Raw genomic sequence first — 25,587 nt, 5'->3', positions numbered from 1 at the left:
TATATAAAATCAACTGAGCATTTCTGTTGGAATTCATTAAACGTTTTACCGCACAGCTCGACGTACAAACTTACGATCCGCCGAGCCCGAGTCCGATTCCGATTCCGAGTCCCCGAGTCCGAGTCCGAGTCTGAGTCTGAGTCTGAGTCAAAGCCAAAGTCGAGCAACAAAGGCAGCACACACAATTTTTAAATACAGCGCAGCGCAGATTCGTGTAAGCCAATACCCAGCTGACAGCCAAACAGCATCCAGCTAACAGTTCCCAGCTCATTGTTGAAGCCACCGAACGCATTTGAATTTGGCTTTTTGTTTCACTTGACTCGCGTGCGAACGTTTACAACAATAATACAAATCATAATATTAATGCAATTTATAACTAAAATACAACAATAATCCGAAAATTAAAGCAAAAGAAATTGAAAATTCATTTTAAGAAATACCTACAAAATCATTAAATAAATAAACAAGCTGGTGATTCGTGCTCTAAAGAAAAGTGTAGTGCTTAATAAATCCGAAAATTAATTTTGAAAATATTTGTTAACTAATTGCAGCGCAACTCAGCTCAATTACCGTCTACAATAAAACACTTCAACTAAATCAACATGAAATTCGTAAGTATATCAACTCGAATAAAATCAAAGCGGGAAGAAAAAAAGAAGTTACATTTAATTTTGCGTATACGTGATTTTGAGCAAGTTCGTTGCCTAAGTCTTTTATTTTCGCACTACCCAATGCCAAGCGACAATTTTCACAGCATTTTTATTTGATGCTCGCTCACGCCAATGCGAATATGCAAGAGCCGTGAGCCAACACACTTTGCCCACCATTCACCGCAAATTGACCCATGCCAGACCAAACTCTGAGGCTATTGTAGTATTCAGAATTTTTATTGGGCAGTTGAATTTATGGCCAGCCGCCAGTGGACTGCTGCCCGTTGTCGTGTGTCAATTTTTAGCGGCAAGCATTTTGTCGGCATTAACGACTTGACAAAGCCCGCCGCAAGCAAATGTATATAAATGAACATATCTATCGTAATCGTATTTAAATAAACACACACAAACACACACACTCATAGAGAAGCATAAATGTAGCTGGCTATTAAGCTGTTATGTCGCAGACAATGGTCTCGGACTACAGCATCCAAGCCATAAATTGTATACGATTTGCATAGCATATGAACTATAATTATACAGCACGCATATTCAATGTTTCCGCCTAGCCAATTCCACACTCACATACACACATACACGCGCATGCGTGCGCTCATTGTGCAGAACGGGCTGCAATTAGATGATAAAAGCCAAAGCAATATGGGGTAAAGAGAGAAGTTCAAGTTCATGGTGAAGGCCGTTGCCGAACCAGACAAGCAGCAGACACTTGTTTACAGATCAAGCCAAATGCCAACAAAAACAGCAACAACAACAGCAACAACAACAACAACAACGAGCAGCAATAACGCAATGGCAAAACGGCAAAACGTGCTTGGGCATGCGTTTTGTAAGTTAATTGAAAAGTGCGATACACACGCGCCAATATATCCCCAAAGCCAAAGCCAAAGCTGAAGCCAGAGTCACAGTCAAGTGACCAAACTGGCGCTGCCTCTAGCGCTGACGCTGACCAACATCTCGGCCATTGCGTGTCCACGTCGCGGCGTCTCGCCACCATTCAACTCCAATACACAGTGTCGTGAACGTGCGCATGTGCGTGTGTGTGACGGCCATAAATTAAACAACTATGAAAAGCCCGCATTCGATTCATTAGAGTCTCTAAGTTATGCAATGGCAACTGCAACGGCAACAACAACAACAATTGCAACTGCAACTGCAACGGCAGTCGGCAGTTGCCGTTTCATCCCAAGCACTCAGCAGGCAGGCATTTGGGCACCCTGGGAACCGCAATCAACGTCTGGCAAATAGCTCTCGATTAGGATTGGGTCATGCGTGCCATGCTCTACTCACACACACACACACACACACAAAGAGTCTAAACGTGAAAAAAAAAGATTTATTAATTGCTCGACAATCGCTTTAATTCATTGGTTAATCGCTGCCATCGCCAGCTACAACTTGTCCTCGTCGACATGTTGTTGCATTTTACACGCTTTGCGTGTAGAAATTCAAATTAATTGCCATAAATATAAAATTGCCTTGTGTTGCGCTTGGCTTGCTTTGCATTGGCCTGGCCAGACCAGGCCATGTCGCTATGGTCTCAGCTAATGAAGATGCCGCTGCGTAGTCAAACCTATACTTTACGAAACACACGCACACGCACACACACACGTGTGTGTAATTGTCGTGTATAATTGTAGCTCGTCTAGGCCAAGTCAAAGTACTGAGAAGGAGTATATCGCTATAGAGTTTCACCTTAAGCTGATCAGATTTGAAACTAGGCTAAGACTCGATCAAGTTCATTTTGAAGTTTTACGCACTCTGAGACACTTTTAGAGCATTTTATTGGCATATGAAATGCGTTGAGTCTGATAACTGAATGCACAATAACTATTTAATTGTTCCACCGTTTCTCACAACATGCACATGAATCCTTTGGCCAGTCGAGGCGCTCCTCTCAGCTTGGAGCAATGAAACTAATGCTCAGTGTCTTTGGCATTATGTGCTGTGCGATGTCATTTGATATCGTTCATCGCATCAGTCGCTGTTTTTAGTTTTTATACCCTGAACCCATTTTCAATGGGAAATCAGGGTATAATGGTTTTGTTGAAATGTATGTAACAGGGAGAAGGAGGCGTGGCAGACCCCACAAAGTATATATATTCTTGATCAGGGTGACGAGCTGAGTTGATTTGGCCCTGTCCGTCTGTCTGTCCGTCTGTCCGTCTGTCCGTCTGTCCGTCTGTCCGTCTGTCCGTCTGTCCGTCTGTCCGTATGTATGAACGCGTCGATTTCAGAAGATATAAGAGCTAGAGACTTCAAATTTTTTTTAAAATGTCCGTAATTACAGCGCGCATATCAAGTTTATCATTAAAATTCGATAACTCATCCCGATCTTTTTTTATCGATAAAAAACCTTATCGAAAACCAGTTATAAAATTATATCTTCTACACCTTTATTGCTAGAGTCTCCAAATTTTTAATGTATGCTTATATGCAATTTATACAATTTCGGTTTTTGTTAAAATTTACCCCCCACCCTTAAATTCACCCCCTCACCCTCACTTTTGTAAAAAGCGTATTTCAAATACTAGAGATTTGTGCTTTGGCAATTACATGCATATCCATGTTATAATCATAATCTGAAAGTTTCATGAAGATCGTACGTCCATAAAAAAAGTTATTAAACAATTAAGTTCTCATAGTAAGCGCACACTGCAGCCCATGCGTGTTTATGCGTGGGTGCTTGTGTGTGTATGTGTTTGTGTATGTGTGTGTGTATGTGTTTGTGTATGTGTGTGTGTATGTGTATGTGTGTGTATGCGTTTGTGTATGTATGCGTGTGTGTGTGTCTGTATGCGTGTGTGTATATGTATGCCTGTGTGTGTGTGCGTGTTTCTTGTGTAAGCTGAAAGACGCGAAAAATTATTGAAATATCTATTGCTCCAAGGGTTCAGGGGATCTCCTAGTCGAGCAGTCTCGACTAGAGCTTTCTTACTTGTTTGATTTTGTTTTGGCCATTTTATTATTACAATTCGCTTAGTGCGACACGATTAGCGTTTGCAGCAAAAGCGCAGCTGTCGCAATCAGAGCTGGAGCCATGTCTTGGTCTGCGAGTTAGTCAGTCAGTCACTCAGTTAGTCAGTCGGACAGTCAGTCAATGCGCATGGCAAGTGCCTGGCATACACATGTTCCACATGTCCAGCTACAGTTGGACATTTGCTTGAAGCTCGGAGAGCGTGTGGTGCTGCCCACATGCGAACGTTGCGAGTGGTGCGAGCGCGAGCGCGTTTTTGGCTTGCAAAATAGTTATGTTAGATTTATCGTCGAAATGGACACGGGACCGGGGCCAGGCCATTACCATATTTATAAGCTGCGGGCAGGCAGGTAGGCGGGCAGCTAAACAGGCAGCCAGTGGACATGTGCGTTGTGTTTGGCATTTTGTCATGCCTTAAATGCTACAAATTTTCGCTGTTGCCGCATGAACTTGAACCAATTTGCTTGCCGCCGCTGTGGTTGCTGTATTTCATTTGGGGGCCGCATCAGCAGGAAAAGGAAAACCGTTTCGATTCTCACGCTGCCAAACGGCAATTGGCACTTCCTAGCCAATGAGCTGTGCCAAATTGATGCCTAATAATCGCTTGGGCAACAAGTAATAGCTAAAGCAATCAACAGTGGGCAGCGAGTCGACAAGCGGTCTCCAACTGGCCCGTCGTGGCCCGTGGTGGCCCGGCCTGGCATCATTTCCAGCTATTAAACACAATTCAAAGTAATTTAAAGCAGCGACCGTGCTGTAGCAGTTGTTGATCTTGTTGCGCCTACTAAACACAGCCGACAGTCGCGCTCCATTTTGGACTTTATGCTCTAGCTAACGCAAATGCATCCAGACGGGAGCCAAGAGTCTAAAGCCAAGATTCGAGCAGCGAGCGGCGAGCAGCGAGCGGCGAGTGGTGAGAGTTTGGATTTCGCAGCATGCTTCCGTGTTGAAAGTCAATGAACAGTTGCCCAATCGAGCGTTAACCTGGACAGTTTTAGCATCTGAGAGAGTTGTTGGCGTCGCTGCTGCCGTCGCTGCTGCTGTAGACGTTACAATCATTAACAACCGATAACAATATCAATTTTTTGTTTTCTTCCATTTGTTTTTTATTTTATTTTATTTTTTTATTTTCTTTTTATTTTGGTTTTATGGCCGCGTAAACTTGAGCCCAACTTCAATTGTTCAACATTCACTTTTGCAATGTTCACATCAAAATTGGTTATGCTTGCTAGCTAAATGACAAACCATTTAAATAAGATTAATTAATGCTCCAGCTGTAGCCAGCAGGCCTCATTTTTCCCCGTTTTCCTGCCACGTGACTCACTCCATGCCCATGCAAATTGACTTCAAACCTGCGGGAACAGCTAATTGAAAGTTAATTCTCAGTGTATTTTATGCAACACAAAAATAAATAGACAAAGTTAAAATATAAAAAAAAACACATGCAAAACGCTCTGGTTACCTGTTCGAATGGATTTGTCCAAGTCTTTGTAGAGTAATAAAAAAAATAATTTATTTTTACTGCACATTTGAGCCAATCAAAATCTAAACGCCAATAAATGCCAACGAAAAAATGAAAAATCTGATTGAAAAATAACTCAAATTTGTGCGAATTCAGTAACACAAACAGCTGAGATACTCTGCAAAAAATGGATACAAGAAATGCCAAAATTTTAATTTCAAAAAATATTTTTGAAATCTATTTCTTAATCTAAATTTGCATTTGCACGTTTATTGAAGTCGCATCAAATTTTGAGCTTCTGTATGCCCTTTAATTGGTTTCTACAGGGTATGCTGATACTGACTTGCTGCTAACAAGGCAATGCTGTTGTGTTTTCGTTGTTGTTGTTGCTTTCGCAGTTGTCCAGTGGTTTGTTGTTGTTGCTGTTGTTGTTGCGCTTTTTATTTAGGTTTTATGCGCTGGCACAGGCACGCTCACATGTTGCTGCACTTAATCATTGTTGTGGGTGGGTGGGTTTTCGCATGAGCCGCCGTTAGCCAACAGTCTCGACTGCTGCTGCTGCTGTTTGTTGCCATGTCGGCCTGCTAGCGCCGCCCAATTACGAAATCATATCTAAGGTCATTTGTTCAACTAATTTGCGGCAGCCTCGATAGGAGAGGGGCGCGGGGCGAGCTACAATGAGGAATGATTGCAATTTCAATACAAAATGTTTTATTCTCATGTCCCAGAGTCGAACAAATTAGCTTAACTTAGCGTGCGCTGCACGGCTTCACGGCTACCCGTATAAATTCTTGTGTGGATTCCTTGCGGCTAGCCACAAAAACAGATTATTAAACTGGAGCTGCGCTTAATTTATTTTAATTAGCTTAAACGGCAACGGTAAATGGCCGCTGTCTGCGGTCTCAGCTCACCGTCCACAGCTATGCGTAGAATGCTGAAATGCAAATCTTTGGAAGCCAGCAGAAAAAAAACTCAAAAAGCCTGCCTCAGGCCACAGCTGACGACATTTTGACGGTTTACATGTGTTGCATGCCACAGTGGGCACCATACACTGCGCAAAATGATGGTCTACTTAAATGTAACTGATATGTGAGGCACTGCGTGTCAATAATTTAAGCACAACTTTAACAGAACCAAATTCCACTGAAAGAAAATATAACTTATCTATATGCTAGTAAACTTTGTGATCTTATTAAAAAAAATAGTTTTTTAATTTAATTTTATTTTATTTGCAATCTGTCCTATACTAAACAATAAGCAAATCTTTAAACAATAACTATCAATAACCGGATGGTTTGAACACCAACGTGATCAATCCATATATCTACATATTATTAAAAATAATATTATTCAGATTTTGTGCAGAATATAGAAATTGATAATTCATAAAATTCAATATAGAAATATTCCCCTGTTCTCTCTTCTGTATGAAGCACAGAAGAATCGATTTGCTAGCTACCTTGATAATTGTACGTAATCGTAATTGTACCTTAATGATCTAGATTTCACGTAAGTTGCTTGCAATATGCAAACCAATTCAGCAAATTGTCAATTATTTTGCTCAGTGCAATAACAGCTGTTAGTTTTGTTCAAATTGCTTTAAATTGTTGTTTCCTTTTTTTGGATTTTAAAGTCCGATTAGATTGTTTTTTATGATGGATCAAAAGAGTTTTTGTCGGCTTCCCATGGCAACTGTTGAGCTTCCATTTACCTGGCTTTCGACCGGGAACTCGTACAGCTGATTGACATTTGCTAGAACCGCCCACTGCAGACTCGGACTCAGACTGAATCACTTTCGGATTTATTTCTCATATGAGATTCGGCCAGCTTTATCACATGTGTTTCATCTGCTCTGGAGAACCGTTGCGCTTTGATGTGCTCAGTAGAGCCAATAGCTTGTGCTCTAGTGTGGCAACAGACGTTCTGTCTGAGCACAACTCCAGCAGCAGCAGCAACAACAACAACAACAGACATGAATTAATTAAAAGGCATTTTCACAAGTTTGCGATACTCTAAAGTCTAGACAAGAGTCACAGTTGCTTGTTGGCAACTGTTCGCCTTGTTTGCATATTTTTTATTTATTTATTTATTTATTTTTTTTTTTTATTATTATTTAGTCTTAAGACAATTTGTGCTCTTGTTATTTTTGTTCTTATACACAATATATGCATATTTTGGCTTATAGCAATTAGCGTTGTTGTTGCTGTTCTTGTTGTCTTTTTTGTTGGCTTTTTATTTTTTATATATTTGTAGGGTGCTCGTAAACACTTGCTGCATATTAAATCAATTGCAGTAGCAGTAGCAAAATCAACAAAATGCCTGTAAAATTAACATGAGCTGCAAGCGTTCGACCAAATATTGCGCATACGCCCTGCAGTGCAATGCAGATTGCAGGCGCGGCCCATTAGGTAATTAATGAAGCAAAAACCTTTCAAAGCCACAACAAGAAAACGAAAATAACAAAGAGCCAGCCACAATTATATTACTGAATGTGGGCTGAGGTGTGATTATTGGCCATAAAACAGCATATGGATCTCTATATTCAGCTGGAAGTCTTTCATATGAGGCAGTTTGGGTTTCTGAATGCGATCTATTAAGTCATTGCCGCCCTATGATTAGCGTCCAGTGCAGTGGCGTCTGTTGCAACTGCGTGACGGTCTTAAATAAGCCATTGGATGCAGCAACAACACCCGCAACACTTGCGGCCCAGTTGCCAATTGCAGCTGCCAATCGAGCAGCGCCAGTCTGTCGAGCATTCAGTGGGAAATCAATAAATTCAAGCGCCTAGTCGACAGCCAGCACTTTATTTATATATAAAGATATATATATATATACATATATACGTATATGTGTATATTTATAACCACAAAGCCAATTTGCACAGCATGCTGCAGTTGGGCCATTGATGCATGCCGCCACAGCTTCCACAAAGCTTGACCACAAGCGCAGCTCTTGGCTCCTTAACGAGCTAAAGCTGCATGCTTATCACAACATTAGATTCGATGCATTTGGCGCTGCTGCTGCTGTTGTCTGCCTCCGAATTGGGTCAGCTTTCGAGATCCGTTGTGAGAGAGTTTGAAAATATTTGGCTAACATTTCAAGCCGCTCTTGCGGCAATTGTCGTAAATATTGTTTTATGCAATTGCCGCTAATTACGCGTTCAAAATGCTCTACATATGAAACATTATCCAACAGAGAGAGAGAGATGGACAAAGAGAGAGACGGGGTAGACAGCGCTAAGAACTGAATACAGGGTATTGGCACTTGGCTCGTGCTCGACTCAAGTACACCTGAATGGCATTCTAGTGTGGTACAAGCCAGACGCTTAATTGTTTTCCATATGCTTAGCTACGCTGGCATTGACACAGATTGCAATGGTTTAATCGCTTTGGCCCTACTTGCCGACCGTATTACCAACTGTATTACCAACACGTAACGATATCTGTATTTCCATTCCGTTTGCAGTTAGTCACCATTGCCGCTCTGTGCCTGTGCCTGGCCTTTGCTGCCGGCCAGCAATACTTTCTAGGACAATTTCCCACCCGATCCCGCTTTGCCTTCGACACCCTCTCCCTGGCACAGCCCTCTGCTGCGCAGGTGCGCGATCCCCGCCAAAATCGAGGTAAGCTCTACACATTGTGTATTGTGTATATTGAATGCCATACCTGCTCTATATGTTTTCGTTTTCTTCTATACATTTTTGTTTTGTAATTTTCAGGACCCGTTGTGTTCCCACCCTCGCCCCCAGATGCGATTGAGGAGTCGAGCGGTGTTGTTGTTGGCGCCTCTGGTTTTGGTTTTGTGCCGCCACAGCAAAGTAATTCACTTAGGCGTACGGTCTAAACAATAGCATAGCCTAGGCCATTGTCACTCACAGCTACACTTGCAGCTACACCCACACAGACACACACTCTCACTCTCACACACACACACACACACACACTTAAAGCTTTATTAGTGCAATTGAAGTAGTGTTTAAATATTGTTTTTTTATTGTTAAATAATTGTCCTCCAACCCACGTCCAATTCACAGGCACAATCTTTGGTTAACTGCACACACACGCACACACACACACGCACACACAGCCATAAGCACACACACGCACACAAGCTCACACTCAGTTACAGCACAGACAATGCCAAACAGCGGAAACGGAAATGCGCGTCACAGTTAATCGCAATTTGAGCGTTCGCAGCACTTAATCAACTTCAAGCTAAGCCCCACAGTGGGCCACAACACACAACAACAGCCCTAACCCATCCCACACCTACACGCACACCCACCCACATAAGCCGCACTTGCTAACATAATAATAACAACTAAACTATGTAAAAGTAATATTGCTTATTAGCAATCATTTAGTCTAACTATTGTTATTTAGTTGCGAAGACAATAATTTTATTTTTCGTTTTGCTTTTTATGTTTTTTATTTTTATTTGGCCAGCTCTTTTATTACATGTATTTATGTTTTCTTTTGCATATTACGAATTTTTATTTTGTTTAATTTGTAACTATTATTTTTAGCCAAAAAATAAACAACTAAATTATAAAAAACAAAAAAAATATATTTTTAATTAATTTGTATTTATATTTGAATAATTTTGACTTCTTTCGGCCAGACAAGAAAACAAATTTCAGCAAAAATGCAACATGGCATTTTATTTTTATTATTTATTATTTATATTTTATCTTTTTTTCGAGTGTTTTTGTTTTTCGTTTCTTTCGATAATTATTTTGTATTGCTTTGAGTTTCACATTCACAAATGCAGCACTTTAGCTTTTTGATAATATCGTACAAGTATGCTTATGATTTCTTGTAGCAATTATTGTAAGTGCACACCAAAACAAGCGTCTAATTAACAAAAGACACCTTTGAAGTGCAGCGGCACAAATCGAACAGCGACGGCCTGTGCCACGGCCGATCCGATGCTGAATCCAACAACAGTAACGACGCGACATAGACTACCTTCACATACACACACACTCTCTCTCTTTCTCTCTCTCTTTACATCTCTATCAATAGCTTCACATTAGAGTGGGCTTTCAAGCGCCCAAATTGTTTGGGGCTGACGAAATATTGTGACACTGAACGAGCACTTGTTGAAGGAGTCACTTGACTCAGTCGAAATTGAGCATGAAGGCATAGCTGATGATTAAGCATAGCATAATTAAATCTTTCATTTCAATATGTAATATCTCAATTATACTTATAAAGTAGTCTAGCAACTTAAAGTCGCAAGCCAGCTAAAGCTAAGCTTTAATCCCAAAAGTCAAACGAAATATTATTATCCTGTATATGTTTATAAATATGGAAATAATCTCGACATTTGGAATTACTTCTGTTTATTATACAATCTAAATGGATTGAACATGTTAATTTTTCCGTTTGAAAACTCAGATATATATTATCGAAATCTTCTTTTAAATTATCTTTTATAATTTCATACATTAATATCTTTATGATATGAAATTTTTCATATGGGTCTTTAGCTCCTCCCTTGCCATACTACGAGTATTAATAAATTAAACCGTTTTTAAATGTATAAAAAATGTGCACTAATACATACATACATATTGTATATGCAGCCCACGGCTGAGGCAAGGCTTTTGCTTATTCATTGCCTGTTCTCTGATTGCCAATATAGCTCTCCACATGCCAATTCTATTATCCCCTTGGCAGGCAGCCTGTGATGCCTTAAGTACCCCACACTGGCAAAGAAATATGAACAATTTTAACGACAAGCAAATATGTTGAGCCCCAGGCCCCAAAGCCAACAACAACAACAAAAGCAGCAGCAACAGCAGCAACAGCAACAGGTGCTGCTATAGCAATCAAGACTTAAGCCGCAAAAGGCTATGTGTCTGGCCTGTCTATAAAATCAATGAGCGTATGCACTGATATTTGCATATGAGACAGAGAGAGAGAGGGAGAGAGAGAGAGAAAGGAGGTGCAATAGAAACAGAGAAACACTCAATGATATGCGCGCCTAATGCTGCGCAAAAAATTTGTTAGTAGTTTGCATTTTTTACCTTTTTTTAATACCCTGCAGGCATTGAAAAGAGTATGACTAAATGAGCCAGGCTGCCTTTATATACCATATCCTGCTGGCATCAGGCAACTATTTAAGAATTCAATGGAGAGTATCTTTAAGTCGATTAACTGCAGCTGCGTATTTCTAGCCGTTTTATTTGATAGCTTTTTGCCATTTGTTTTTTCGTTTGAGAGCCAAGAAATGCAAAGAAAAACGAAATGGAGCAACTTTTTTTTTGTTGCTATAGCTTAGCCTTAGTGCGGCAGTAGGCCAAGCCAAGCTCAGGCAGGCAAGCGAGCAGCCAGAGGACTTGGACTTACTTAGTACACAAATGCAATGGAAACACATTTCACAATGAACGGAGTGAACAAACGAATAAACGAACAAACGAACGACACTAAGTTGAGATAATTTTTACAATTTGACAATTTATGCACGATTGGCCCAACTGGTAGCCAAATGACCGATATCGATTGGCCAGCCAAGCAGTCAGCCAGCCAAAAGGCCATTGTGTAATTAAATTTGCAAGCCTAAAAGTTCTCTGAGCAAAAAAATACAAGCATAAAATAAAATAGTTACGCAGCATATGCTTCCTGGATGAGGACTGCCTGCGGCTAGCCAGCTTGTGGCTGTGGCAGCAATGACGCAAACGCTGCACCACAGTTGCTCTTATCGTTGTTGTTGTTGCTGTTGTTGTTGTTGCAGCCGCCCACCATAAAATATGTATACGGACAGCTAACGACGGTCGGTTAATGTTACCAATCATTAAACGGGGCATTCTAAAAAGTGAAGCCAACGCCCCAGTGGCAAGAGCAACAGCAACAACAACAACAACAGTCACAATGATAATTGCAGCTGGACACTTGCCCAATAACACTTGACGACATGATTGACGAAGCGCCTAACCTTCAGCGTGTTTTGTCAGCTGCTGACGCCCACAGTTGGAATTTTGTTACGAATTGGCAGCAAAGTATCATCTACTAATCTCAAGTGCACACGCCCAAGCCTAAATATTATTATTTGTAATTATATTTGTAGTAATGCCAAAATCCGAATGGCCGCCAAATCAATTGACAATGTCTTTCTGTTTTGTTTTTTGTTTTTCTTTTGTTTTTTTGTTGTGTCCCTCTTTACTGTCCAATTCGCAGCGGTGGCAGCAGTTGCAGCGGCAGCTGGCGGCGTGGATCCAACATATTTCAGCACCACATTTCAGACGCCCGACACATCGTATGCAACATTCAACTATTATACCAGTCCATACAATACGCGGTACACATACATCTAAGGCAACGGGGATGCCAGCCCAACAGTCGAAAGACATGGAGAGGGACAAAGAGAGAGAGAGAGAGAGAGTTGGGAGTCGAGTCATGTGTAAGTAGTCAGTTAATGAGGCGCCTAGGCAAATATCTAACGATGTTGTAAATAAATGTGTAAAATATGCAATTTGTGTTTAACTTTTGTGCGTCGTGTTGTCGTGCAGTCAAGTGTGCAGCAATATATCTTGCTTTTGTGTGTGTGTGATTTTTTTTGGCTGCCTTGCAGTTGTTAATGCATGCACAAAACGAAAGACTCAGGAAACGAACTTGAGAGCGAGCAAGCGTTAAGCGAACAAATCAACATTTGTTATCACTGCTGTAATATTTGTTATTGTTGACTTGTTGCATAATTTCGTTCATGTTATATCACACATACATAAACATCTACCAGAGATGCAGGCCCAAGCGATGCTTATCGATCGGCAACGCCCACGCCAACAGTAGCCCAAATCGTCGCGGTAGCCGCCATTAAAGTGTGAACTGAATACGCGTCATCGTCATCTGGCATGGAATGGAATGTTTATTCGCTTGTTACTGTTTGATTGCAAGAAATCTGTGCAAGCGTTTGCCTTTGCGTTTGCCTTTGCCTTTGCATTTTACAACAGCATTTCATGCCACCGTAGACTATTGCATGCTGCCATTATATTGTTGCCGTTGCCGTGGCCGTTGCTGTTGTTGCTACTGCTGCTGTTGCAGTTGGCGCTTGCTATTGTATGTTAAATTACGTAGACGCCTAGAATAGGCCAAGCCGGTGCCTGCGGTGTTAATTTCCATTGACACTGGGGCACATTTCCAACAACAGCACAAATAAAGCCCCCAATTTTTGTATTTCTTTATTTATTTGCAAATGTCTGAGTGTATGCCGCAGTTGTCAGAAGTTGCAGAGCTGCGCGAAATATGAAAAAAAAAGTCAACAATTCTCTAGCGATTGAGTAACAATGCAAAGCAACAGCAACAACAACAACACTATCCCAAAGAGATCATTAATGGTGACGGCTGCATGATTCACTGCCCGAAACTGGAATGGTCAAAGTGTGAGTGCAGACGAGCCACATGACGCGGCGGGCGCCCAGGCCTGTCATAATTCGTATTAAGTGCGGCCAGAACGGCAAAGGCCAATCGCAATCGAGCACTGCCAATTGACAGTCATCGCACCGTTGATAACCTTGTTGACCACAAGAATTTTCAATGAAATGACAATTTGCTGACTGCAAGCAATATTTATGTCTTGTCGCCTTAGGCAATAAATGAAACTGTAAGCATGTCCCACGTATCTAAGAATTGCATATAAATGTATCTGTGTGCATATGAATATACATATAAATCGCACCACAACAAGCAAAAAAATATTGTTTGGAATAAAGTTTGAGCCTTCGAGCAAACAACGACTGCAGTATTGTTTGAATTCGTTACCATTCCTGTTTTTAATTAGCTGTGCTACGTGACTCACAATTTGTCAGCACACACCTTTTTGAGTGTTTCGTCTAGCAAATCCTGTACATTAATCACGTCAACCAAAAAGAAAAACCGAACTGACCTTCGGTACATTTGCATTAATTGATTTGTATTTTAATTCCGGTTTCAGCACATACTAACAAGTTTAAAGACCCTTTCGAAATGAACCCGCTAATTTGATATATAATTAACATAATTTGCATTGTCTGATTGCGTTAATTGTTTTCTTATTACTATTTGCCTTTCTATACATTCATATCGTGCGAGTTCCTAATACCGGTTTGTTTGTTCTAATTGATTTAATAACGAAAAAAACGACAAAAACAAAATATCGAAAAACCGTTTCTTTGATATGCTCACGTTTTTCAACACATTGAACGGCGAATGTTGTACTTCAAGTCAAGTTGGCAGCTTCAATGGGTGTCTATCGACGTGCCGCCATATGTCTTTTCATTTGCGAAGATTCTAGACCAGAATTACCAAAAATAGATATAAAATATTACAAATAAATATGGAACAATGCTATAACAGAGGTTGTGGACAACAATACGATCCAGCCACCAATTCTGATGGTAAGTAAAGCTCAATATACAAAAAAATTAATACTACGAACACTTTCTTTTCGCAGAATCGTGCCGGCATCATCCAGGTGCTCCATTTTTTCATGATGCCTACAAAGGATGGTCATGTTGCAACAAAAAGTCGGTAGATTTCACAGAATTTCTTAACATCAAGGGCTGCACATTGGGTAAGCATTCAAACATTAAGCCACCCGAACCAGAAAAACCTGCCAAGGATAACAAAGATGAGGAGAAGGCTGTGGAAGTTGAAGTACGTGCACCCATTAAGGAATCACTGCCTAGACCACCGATTGATACGCCTTTTACTGTCCTTAAGCCAACAGTGGCTCCAGCATTAAAGGACACCATTGATAAATTAAAAGTCAGCGGTGTTGCTGCGCCAGTTGCAGCGGCAGATAGCGATGGGTAACTAAGATTTTTTTTTAAATTATATTGCACTGTGTTTATTATGTAAATATGTTATATTTTTAGAACCATTGCTGTGGGAACAAGCTGCAAAAACAGTGGCTGCACTTACTCCTATACGAACACCAGCAGCGACTTTGGCGAGTGCACCTACCATCCTGGCGTTCCCATTTTCCACGAGGGCATGAAGTTTTGGTCATGCTGTCAAAAACGTACCTCAGATTTTGCTCAGTTCATGGCCCAAAAAGGCTGTGTGTACGGTCAACATAAATTTGTTAAGGATGTAAGTTATTTGTAATCAATATTCTGGAACATTCGACTAATCTCTTAATGTTTTGCAGGATGATGACAAAAAGGTTATTCAATGCCGATATGATTGGCATCAGACAGCTACAAATGTTGTTGTCGCCGTCTATGCCAAAAAATATCATTACGCGGAAAGTCTTGTTGAAGTCAACCCAATACGCTTGCATGTTATGCTCGTCTTCCCAGAGCAAGAAAATGCTAAATTTGACTTGGACCTAGAACTGCGCGGTGTAAGTATGCAAAATTTTAAATATGACTTGAAAGTCATCTCATTGAATACAATATTTTCTTAGATTGTCAATGTACAAAAGGCTTCTGCACAAATGTTGGGTACTAAGGTTGAGATTACATTGCCGAAGCTGGAGCCAGGATCATGGCCAAAACTTAATTTTCCTCGTGATGTGCTCCCAGCTGTAAAGAAGGACACTGATCAGAGCAACCGAAAAGCAGTTGAGAGTGATGAGGAGTTCTTCGACTTGGACGACATTCAATCTGTTCAAAAGTATGGACTTAAATTATCCGAAATGAGTTTAGAAAATCCCAATGCATTGGATTGATAACACACTAGCATTTTATTGTAGTAACTAAATAGAGCCATCATTGAGAGTTAAGCTGTTTTGTTTACAATACACAAGTATGCCTTATGTGAGTGTTATTTTAATATCGCAGAGTGGCTTAATCGTCGTCGTCATCGGCCCCGGGTACCCAATCCTCATCGTCGTCATCATCTAGATCCAGTTCACCAATATCTTGGAACAAGGTTTCATCGATTTTAACATTCTCGAGACTTTCGCCGGCCTCCAACAAGAATTTGATGTCCGAGTCGTTCAATGTGTTATCGCACATGAATAGCTCTCGGCCTGTCAGTTTCTTGCTGTCATTGTTCTTCTCTCGCTTGGCAGCAATACCGGTACTCTCCTCAAATTCTAATTTCCATTTCATAAAAGTCTCAACGGTCACTCGTGTGCCTTCAAATTTCTTTCTTTCTGCTTCTTCGACTTCTTGGACCTTGCGTGCTCGTTCATCCTCCTGATTCTTCTTGTGCTCGTCCCACTGTACATTCAACCACTCCTGTGCACTACTGACCAAAGAAAATATCATCTCCATGCCAATATTTTCCTCAATGGTCTTGCGCAAATGTTCCAGCAGTTTTGCTTCGAAATTCTCTTCAAAATTTTCTGCTTCCTCAATTTCCACCAGCGGCGCTTCGTCTGGATATAACGCTGTGTACGTAAACACAAGTTTGCAAGCTAAGCCCTTTTCACTGTCTTCCGCTGCATCAGCATTGTACTCCTCCGTGGCGATAGGAATTTGAAATTTGTGAAAAGGCTCCGTTTGTAGGACTGCAATAGAGAGTTTACGATCATACCTATTATTATTATTGTTTTGAAAGAACACAATTCGAGTTACCTTCCATTTCGCCGCAATATATAGAATCGAGGGCTTCAACCTCATTGATCTGATCTTCTTTATAGTTTCGGCTCATTTTTATTATTTATAAATACATATAAATAAGAAATAAATAATAAAAATGTCCGGGATGCCGTTTGTGTTCGGTCTTGTTTTTAGGTTATTTGGTTAGAATAGTCTGGCAACACTTAACCAGTATGATGGCCACATGTCAACTGTTTGGCATGAAGCTACATACCAATATGTAAATGTTAAAAATTTATCTAAACTGGAAGCAATAAAATATATATATACTAATAATATATATACTAATAGAGCAAAAAAAAAAAATAATAATAATAGAAGACCAATAACAGAAACGGCATTAATTAATTCATGTCATGCAGCTTGAACGTGACAATCGGGTAACTTTGCGTTGCCACGCCAGCCTACTCAGAGTTGCCACACCGTTATTTTTATGAATAATACAAATTTAAAAATATTTTTATATAAAAATTTATCTGTACTACTTATTTTTGGTTTTCATCATATACATTATTTATGATAATTAAGAATAATTTTTTTATTTACTCAAAAAATAATTCTTGTTTTTATAATTTTTACTATAAAAATTATAATCGTTACGGTCCTTGATATCTAAGATATTTTCCAAAAATTTTTAAAGAACTTTACATATATTTATTAATAATACCAACTATAAATACCATGAAACTAATAAATAACATCTGATAAAGATTTTTCGTCTATTTATAAGAGCAGTCGTCCAGCAACCAATGTTTGAGAAAAAATAAGCTCTAGATTACCGATCAGGTCTTTCCAATCTGAAATAAAATAAACAGATGGAGCAATTAGTTAAATATATCAAAAATCAAAATATACTTACTTGTGTACTGTAATGAGGTGGTTCGCATCGACTTTTGTATCTTGTGGAGTTAAGAAACAATATTGTCTGTTGGGGAAGTCTATTCCCTCTTGAATAAGTAATTTAGTAATAAAAGTTCTATTCACTTCATCCTACAAATATACAAAAAATTTATATGATAATCGAATTGATCAATAAACGCTTGATACTTACAGTAAAAACATCGTATTCGTCGAGGAAATAAAATGGATGAGAAGAAGTACTCCAAAGGCCTTTCAGTAAAGATACCGTGGTGAAGGACCTTTCGCCTCCGGATAAGCTTCTCATATTTGAAGTCTTATTACCACTGGGTGGGTAAACACTGATCTTCAGCGTTTTATCTTTATGATTGGGTTCCAGATTACCTTCAAATTGTCGACAGATTAGTGCTTGCTTAAAGTGAAACTCTACCATGGTAAAGAAATGATGACGTGAACGCTGAAATCGCTGGGCTCGAGAATGATATTCGATGCGCAATTTCTCTACGACACATAAAATATTGTCCAGAATATCAGACTCTGTTTTTAGAAGATCACGCAATTTGGATAGCTTTTGCTCCACTTCTTCCATATTCAGTTTCATCGACTCGTATTGTTTTATCTTCGCTTTATAACGGCTAATTTGATCACGAATGTTTTCTTCCGATTTATTCGTTTCAATAAATTCACCGACTTTCTGCGCTTCCTGGCGAGCTGCTTCTAGTTCGGCTTCCTTATCTTTTTTATCCTTTTTCGTTGTTTTAAGTAATTCGTCAGTTTGTTTCAACCGTCGTTGGTTTTCCTCAAAATGTCGATCCAAGTCTCTAGCCCTTGTTTGTAATTCCTGAGATTTCGCATCAATTTCGGCAATTTTTTTATTGAGACTGTCGAGAATACTTTGTTCTTTTTTAGTTTCTTCGTTAGCTTGAGCACTACGCTCGGCTATTTCTCGAAGTTGATTTTCCAATATACTACGCTCCTCCTTTAATTTTGCTATCTTCTCACGGCTTGTCGTTAAATGAGTTTCCTAAACGGATAGAATGAAACAATATATTCGATTTCATTTAATGTCAATTTCGCCCCAACTTACTAGAACGTCAAAAGCAGGAAATTCCCGATACTCAAAGTTCTCAATATCCATAATTTTTTTCATCGCTGTTGTGTTTTCAGTGTGATGGGCGTTAATCATATCACTTTTTGCGCTTATTTCCCGTGCGTCAGTTTCCAACTTTAACTTGGCTTTAGCATAATGGGGCTGTAGATTTGCAGCACGCTCCTGCAGACTATTTTGCTCAGCCTTCAGCTGTCGAATGCGATCATCGACATTCACCTGAATGAATCGCGCAGGTGATATTTGAATGGAGTACATGGCATAGTTGGGCGATGGACAATATTCCAGCCCCAAGCTTGGAACTAATATACGAGTCAAATTAGGTGGCACGTTTTCCATACTCGATGTCAGCGATTCGGCTGTCTCTTTAGAGTCAGTAAGCAACACCGTCTCAATGCGCAATGTATCAATAAGATAGTTCATTACGACGGGATCCTCACATCTAATATGAAACAAAACAGGAAAATGTAATCGAAAATGTTGGGCTACAAATTGCAAAATTCAACTTACCTTATCTCATCCATCAGCACAGTCGTATTTGAAGATCTACATTGCACTTTGTACTTGGAGACATTATAGACCCGGTTTGTAAACGGACTGGTAACAATGGTGGGCATATTACCACCTGCATACGATTTCTGCAACAGAGCTCTAAGCGACATTCTATCCTTGTCTGAGCTAACTATGTACGACCGCAGGCAATGGGATAATTGATTCTCAATTAGATCTCTGTACTTTGGATTAGGTACAGTTATGTACATGCCAATAGGTCCACGCGGCATTTGGCTCGCGTTGCTGCCGCTGTATTGAGCACGCAACGCATTGGCGACTTCCATTGCGTGCTCGCCATAAACTGACATTTTGTTGGATTTATTCCGTAATAGAGACTCCATTTCCCACTGCAGGCTTTCTAAAATTGACAAAAATTAATTACCAAAAACTAATTAAGGTCCTGCTTCGCTATTATACATACGCTCCATTTTATGCAGTTTGGTAATTTCATTCTTTGTAGACTCCAAGTTTTCTCTGGCTGCTGTTAATCGATTTCTTAGTTCGCCTTGTTCATCTCTGAGTCTAGCAATTAGTTCATTCCTCTGCGCCACTTTCTCCTTAAGGGTCGCTAGCGTGGCAGCATTTTCCTCCCGAAGCCTTTTAACTTCTGAATAGTCTGCGTGGTAGTTATTCATATGCTTTTGACAGCCCTCGAAGTTTGTCTGCTCCTCCCTCAAACGCTTCTCTACATTCTTAATGCTTGCCTTAAAAGAGCTGGCTTTCAAAAGACAATCTTGAGCAATTCGCTTAGCAGACCTGAGCGCATTTTCCTGCGCCTGATAATTTTCCATAATCCGTTGCTTGGTTTGCTCAAGTTCTCTACAATCAGATTACAAAATATTATAAATATATTCAATTAAGAGAATTTCTTTACTTACTGAAGAGCGTGAGCGATGCCCTCTTGTGTGCTGGTTTTCTGGGTGGTTTTTTGTGACAGATCCGCATTCTTCTTCTCAATTATTTTAAGAGTTTGCTCGATTTTAGTAAGATCATCCTGGATATGAGATACCTTTATCCAAGCCAGCATTGTTGTAGCCTCTTTCAGTTTAATCTACATAGGAGAAAATTAAATGTTACATATTGCACAAAACTAAATATTGTCCTTTTACCTTAAGTGCTTCTTCATTTTTAATTATTGCCAATTTTTCCTCTTCTTCGTGGCACAGACTCTTCAGTTTTTGCAGTTTCTTAATATAATAACGAAATTATATTATTAAGTCTTTATTCAAATTAACTACTAATTTACCATTTTAAGTAGCTGTACATCATAATTTATATGTTCGCGATGTTCGTGACATTGAGTTAAGCTGTTCGCACATAAATCCAGCTGCGTTGCCTTCATGAACAATTTGTAGTTTGATGCGGGCTCAAGACTGTTGGGGAATACGAAATATATCATGACATCATTAGATAATTTATAAATTATAAACTTACTCTTTAAGAAATTCACGCGATGCTTCCTGATTGAGCACAAATATTGGATTCTCAACACTTATGCCAAAATAAAGGATCATCCGTCGTATTTCATCCAGTTTCCTGGATACCGTTCTGTGATGAGAATCTTTTATCTCATACGTCGAAGATGATTGACGAATTTGTCGCACGACCGTGATATGTGGACCATAAATGTCGGGCTTAAATGGTCGATGACCGACATTGGATAGGGTCAGCTCAATGGATGCATTTGTCTCTCCATTTTTTATAAGTTCTGAAACAAAATAAATTCTAGTTTATCAAAAGGGCCTTAGTTAAGAGTGCTCTACTGCGTAAATTAATTGTCGTCGTGATCTTGACGATACAGGTTATAAAAATGTGTTACACATTGAGCTCAACGTACTCTGTATGCTGCTGGCGCGACTTGTGTTACGCGCACTCCCGGCCAGTCCTAGGGCAAGAGCTGCGATCACTGCACTTTTGCCACTGCCATTGCTGCCAACAAGAAAATTAATATTTGGTCCAAACTCGATGTACAAATGGGAATGACACATAAAATTTTTGAGGCGTATTGAAATAATCTTTCCACAACTTGTAAAGGCATTCGGAGGTGCCAGGCCGTACTATAAAGAAATATAATTAATATAAGCTTTATCTCAATATGAAATATGGACTTACAGCAGGCTCTTCGCAGGAAGAATTTGCATTAGCTGTACGCTTGCGAACCGCCCAAGATGTAGATGCTTCTACGAGCATTCCATCGCCATCATTGGCTCCTGAGCTCCGCTTTGATTTCTTTTTCTTTGGAGGCGAGGTTGAACTGTCACTGTCTGATCCTGTGGACAGATTTTTATTCCGAGTTCTGCTACGACGCATCTTTGGTTTGTCTACAGAAGAATATAAGAGATTGACATGAATCTGTTGGAGTTTACGTTCGTTTGTTTATAGGCGCCAGGGAAGCGATTTGCGCGGGAATTTTTGATTACTTCGTTGTTTTAGGCATATTTAGAGCCATTTGTAACATAGTTTTGGATATCTTCTTTAAACTTACATTATATTGAGTTAACTTAGAAATGAATGCAAGCTATGCACAATAACCGCGTTATTTTTGTATTTTAATACGCATTTCACTAAAAGCCGCTACAAATATTGCGAAATGTTTACAAATTGAGTGTGACCAGAGTTCAAATCGATGATAATACTGGCATTAGCGTCGCAAATGCGTCACATATGTTTCTTCATTTAGCGCAATACCACTCTGGTTAGTGGCAATACGTTACAGTTCACAAAGTAGCTAGCATATTTATTTCTCTTTAAATCCAAGATTTTAAATTTGATATCAAGTTTATTGGTATTAACTACTGTAGATTATGATATGTGTGTTAAATTATAAAATCAATTCCACAAATATTTCAATCATGAACTGGATTCCAGGTAATTAATTAGTGTTACAATGCAGCGCAATTTTGTTAATAACGGAAACATATTTGTATAAATTTAATAAATGTCGATTTACACTAGTACAATGTAAGAGTAAGTAAGTAAAAATAGCACTTTCACTTAATGTTTTTGTAGGGGAAATCTCCACCAATTGCATTTTGCAGCTTTAACTTAATATGTATATCGCGCCATGTAGTTGACTTCTGAGCTAATATCTTCATATTTCCAATTATATACAAGCCAAAGCGCGCACGGGACATGGCTACGCAAATACGATTTTGTTCAGACAGGAAACCTATATTTCCATTAGTATTACTGCGTACCAACGAGAGTACAATTATATCTGCCTCCAGCCCCTGAAAACTATCCACTGTAGTAACGAACACTTCTTTTAAATTTGGGTTCTTTGATAACTGAAAAGACAAAAGTGTTTACGATATCTTCCCGTTATATATTTAGCTCGGCTTACTTTATTCTTGATTGATTCGACCTGCATGGTGTATGGTGTGAGCACAACCACTTCCTTATTTTTGTAACCGCTCACCTCGACCAAATGATGCACAATTTCAGCTACTTTTTTCGTCTCAAATTCATTGCATAGAAAGCCATCAAGTATTTGTGTCTCAGGCTCTTGATGCTGCAGAAAATATAGATTCAGCCGCATATTGCGTACAGAGGGAAAATTATAAACAGAATCATGACTCATAAGCTTTTGATATATAAGAGGACAGAGCAAATCGGCAAATGTATTGCGCATACGATATTGAATATTCAAGACGTTCACATGGAAATTGGACCGTATCAAACGCTCAAATAGGGAATGCGATTGAGACGAAGACTTCAGACCCTTTATATAGCTTATATATGGCTTTAGTTGCATATGATCACCAATCATAATCACTTGCTCGGTGTAAGGTGTGAGGCATGGCAATATGTGAGCCTCTAGAATTTCTGCAGCTTCCTCGAATATAACTGAAATGGATAAATATCTACTCTTGTTCATTAAACAAATTATTCAATTTTTGCTTACCGATACGCGTTTTCAAAAATCGAAAAACAAAATTCATGCGCGCAGCACATGTTGTTGTCATAGCCAGAACATTCTTTTTAATTATCAAATAATGCTGGAAAATCATTCGTATACAGTTGAGCTTCTCTTGTGCATTCCAGATCAAGCGTTGCGTGGCCAATATATCCGAATATGCCTTATCGGTATCATTGAAGGCAGCATACAGTGTCTGCAGGCGCTGGAAATGCTCTTTGATCTCCAGATTTACCATCCAGTACAGACGCTTTAGCCTCGGATTGATCATGTGCGTATTGGTATCGGCTCGATAATTAAATTTTGCAATTTCGGGCAATCGAGATTGGCTACCAAAGCGAACAATACTGCTGGTAAACGTGCTAAGCTTCATCAAGAACTTATCCAATGAATCGTTTGTGTATGTGACCACAACAATGGGCGCACAGAATTTAGCATGCTCCAAGATGGTTTTTATCAGCTGCAAAGACAAATGCGTTTTACCCGTACCGGGTGGTCCTTGGATTAAATTGAAGTTCGTATTCAGAACGCGTTGAAAGGCCTCGTGCTGTGATAGATTGAGCGGCATTTTGCGCAGCTTGTTTATAAACTTTTGACTCTCGTAGACTTTTGGTGGTTGTGTGTGATTCAAATATGCTGGGGATTTTGTTCTAGTCAAACCGTACACTATATAATCAGACATAGGGAAGTTTATAACATTGCTGTTGGTCAAATATCTGTAGGCCTTCTGGTAAGGTTCGAAATAAACTGGTGTTTCAAACATAATCAGACATTTTCCATAAATGTTGCCAATATCGAATTGACGCACTATAGCGATAGCAATCTGAAAGATGAATGTGCTATATTTAGCTTAATAGTTTTGGAGTCTTTGATGCTGGGTACTCACATAACCTTGACGGAGCTGTTTTGGATCAGTATTAACCACAATTGCCAGTATAAGATTGTTAAAATCGTAGCTGGTTGTAAAGCAAAGTAGAGTCCCATTTTTAAGCCTTAACAAAGCCTCTTCTAAAGATTTCTCACATTGAACATCCTGATTAGAAGTGCTTTTTCGCTGCATGGCCAAAATATCAACAAATAGCAGTTTGCTGTTATGTGCATTTGAAAAATGATCATTCAGCTTAATTTGCACCCCCTCCAAAGCGATCTGAAGCGGCATCATATTCTGAAGACTGCGCTTGCGATGGAGCCGCCGCACCAATTCCCGAAACGGAAGCAAAAACTGCTGACGAAGAAATAAGCGTTGGCTATTTATGTACTGAGTCGTACTGGTATAGCTCATAGTAAGTTTCGCAGCATGGAAGCTGGGTTCCCCATTCTGGGTTAACCATTGCTTAAGCTCCTCTAGACTGGGGTATATCTGTTATACAAATAAAGAAGTTTAGATGTTGTTTAAAATGCAAGAAAATTTACCTCTGCTGCTGGGTTTGGCGCCGATAATACATCCAAATCGACAGTAAAAAGATCGTGAAGCCGCTTTAGAAACTCTCGACATATCGGACGCTCTTCAATTATTGGATTATTATTGTTCTTCAGATTAGTCCAAATTTTAAATAAGATGTCCATGCCGTTCTCATCCAAAACATCAGCCCTTTGGGCCTGCATCAAAAGTGTTTGCATATTGCTAATAATGCTATCCACACGATTCATATCAGTCCACATAGTGCGAAAGCTTTTAGTGCACAGTTTACGGACCAATTCCTCGAAGTGCTCAATGAGTGGAGTACACGCAGCAAATTTACTAAGCATATCATTGTGAAAGCCAGGCAACTCAAGTTCGCACAAAGTAACCAAAATGCGGGTATAAATTAATACGCGATCGATATTATCATTAGCGCCTATTTGATCGATGAAGAAATTTGGTTCGATTTCAGTGGCCAAATAGAGGAACATGCCCAAGGGCTGCAGATTTAGGATCTCTTGAAGCACATCGGTTGGAATTTTGGATGGCACCACGGTCTTAGCACGATTCCAATATTTACAATAACGCCTCTGTCCCTGCGCCTGATGGCGTTCGTTGGCATTTTTGCGTGTTAGGCTTCGCAATATTTTTTCTTTATCGGCCTGAAACCATTCCCAGCAGTCGTAATCTTCTCCAAAAAGTTCAACCATTATGATTGTATTCCGTTTTTCCCCGATATATAAATTAAACTATTAAAGTATAGTGTAAAATGTAAAAGATAATATATAATAAATAATTTGTTATATTTGCTGCAGTAAAAAAAAAAATGTGTTCTGATATACTAACTTGACACTTGCTCTTCTTTATTATTATACAGTTATTACTGTATTATATGAAAATTTTCAATATCAAAGCTTATCAAATCTATAAATTCCGCGCACACGTCGATGATCTCAATGGTTTTTGGTGTGACCAAGACTAAAATAGTAAATATGGCAAAAATTTGTTATACCCAGCCAATTTGGTGAGGTATTTGTAAGCACACGAATTACTATGTGCAAAATTTACTTAATAACATTAATTCTTTGATTGAAAGTTCACAAACTGCTGATAA

At 39.4% G+C, this 25,587-nt stretch overlaps 5 protein-coding genes across 6 annotated transcripts; 2 read left to right on the top strand and 3 right to left on the bottom strand.

Moving 5' to 3' along the window:
- The first annotated feature begins 13 nt into the window (after positions 1-13).
- On the top strand, positions 14-12,583 carry LOC108609107 (uncharacterized). Its single transcript, XM_089462946.1, has 5 exons — positions 14-214; positions 552-611; positions 8,573-8,729; positions 8,826-8,924; positions 12,289-12,583. The coding sequence occupies exons 2-5, from the start codon at positions 603-605 to the stop codon at positions 12,423-12,425; spliced, it is 402 nt and encodes a 133-aa protein (XP_089319072.1). The 5' UTR covers positions 14-214; positions 552-602; the 3' UTR covers positions 12,426-12,583.
- A 1,739-nt stretch (positions 12,584-14,322) lies between these two features.
- mora (cysteine and histidine rich domain containing protein) lies at positions 14,323-15,847 on the top strand. The gene is made up of 5 exons (XM_018019007.2): positions 14,323-14,483; positions 14,540-14,897; positions 14,964-15,180; positions 15,239-15,433; positions 15,497-15,847. Exons 1-5 carry the CDS (start codon positions 14,423-14,425, stop codon positions 15,758-15,760), a joined length of 1,095 nt encoding a protein of 364 aa, XP_017874496.1. The 5' UTR covers positions 14,323-14,422; the 3' UTR covers positions 15,761-15,847.
- Positions 15,752-16,871, bottom strand: LOC108621593 (RWD domain-containing protein 1). Its single transcript, XM_018019008.2, has 2 exons — positions 16,614-16,871; positions 15,752-16,546 (listed from the first exon to the last, which is right to left on the bottom strand). Exons 1-2 carry the CDS (start codon positions 16,687-16,689, stop codon positions 15,879-15,881), a joined length of 744 nt encoding a protein of 247 aa, XP_017874497.1. The 5' UTR covers positions 16,690-16,871; the 3' UTR covers positions 15,752-15,878.
- A 397-nt stretch (positions 16,872-17,268) lies between these two features.
- SMC6 (Structural maintenance of chromosomes 6) lies at positions 17,269-21,801 on the bottom strand. The gene is made up of 13 exons (XM_018018999.2): positions 21,641-21,801; positions 21,268-21,476; positions 20,993-21,212; positions 20,590-20,863; positions 20,402-20,528; positions 20,265-20,342; positions 20,034-20,206; positions 19,577-19,974; positions 19,114-19,513; positions 18,583-19,045; positions 17,689-18,519; positions 17,497-17,627; positions 17,269-17,434 (listed from the first exon to the last, which is right to left on the bottom strand). The coding sequence occupies exons 2-13, from the start codon at positions 21,463-21,465 to the stop codon at positions 17,413-17,415; spliced, it is 3,315 nt and encodes a 1,104-aa protein (XP_017874488.1). The 5' UTR covers positions 21,466-21,476; positions 21,641-21,801; the 3' UTR covers positions 17,269-17,412.
- Positions 21,802-22,053: 252 nt separating this feature from the next.
- LOC108621587 (NFX1-type zinc finger-containing protein 1-like) lies at positions 22,054-25,570 on the bottom strand. Of its 2 annotated transcripts, none has more exons than XM_089462934.1 (6): positions 25,320-25,570; positions 24,485-25,222; positions 23,958-24,431; positions 23,060-23,894; positions 22,499-22,986; positions 22,054-22,442 (listed from the first exon to the last, which is right to left on the bottom strand). In XM_089462934.1, exons 2-6 carry the CDS (start codon positions 25,181-25,183, stop codon positions 22,146-22,148), a joined length of 2,793 nt encoding a protein of 930 aa, XP_089319060.1. In that variant the 5' UTR covers positions 25,184-25,222; positions 25,320-25,570; the 3' UTR covers positions 22,054-22,145. The 2 variants fall into 2 exon arrangements, with proteins under 2 accessions (XP_089319060.1, XP_017874489.1); XM_018019000.2 differs by having other exon boundaries at positions 22,499-23,001; positions 25,320-25,567.
- Between the last annotated feature and the right edge of the window lie 17 nt (positions 25,571-25,587).

Source organism: Drosophila arizonae, chromosome 2 (genome assembly GCF_054131065.1).
Source record: "Drosophila arizonae isolate 15081-1271.41 chromosome 2, UAZ_ARI_1.0, whole genome shotgun sequence".
NCBI classification, from domain to species: Eukaryota; Metazoa; Arthropoda; class Insecta; order Diptera; family Drosophilidae; genus Drosophila; species Drosophila arizonae.
The sequence above is the reverse complement of the archived record's forward strand: the minus strand, read 5'-3'. Positions and strand labels throughout refer to the sequence as shown.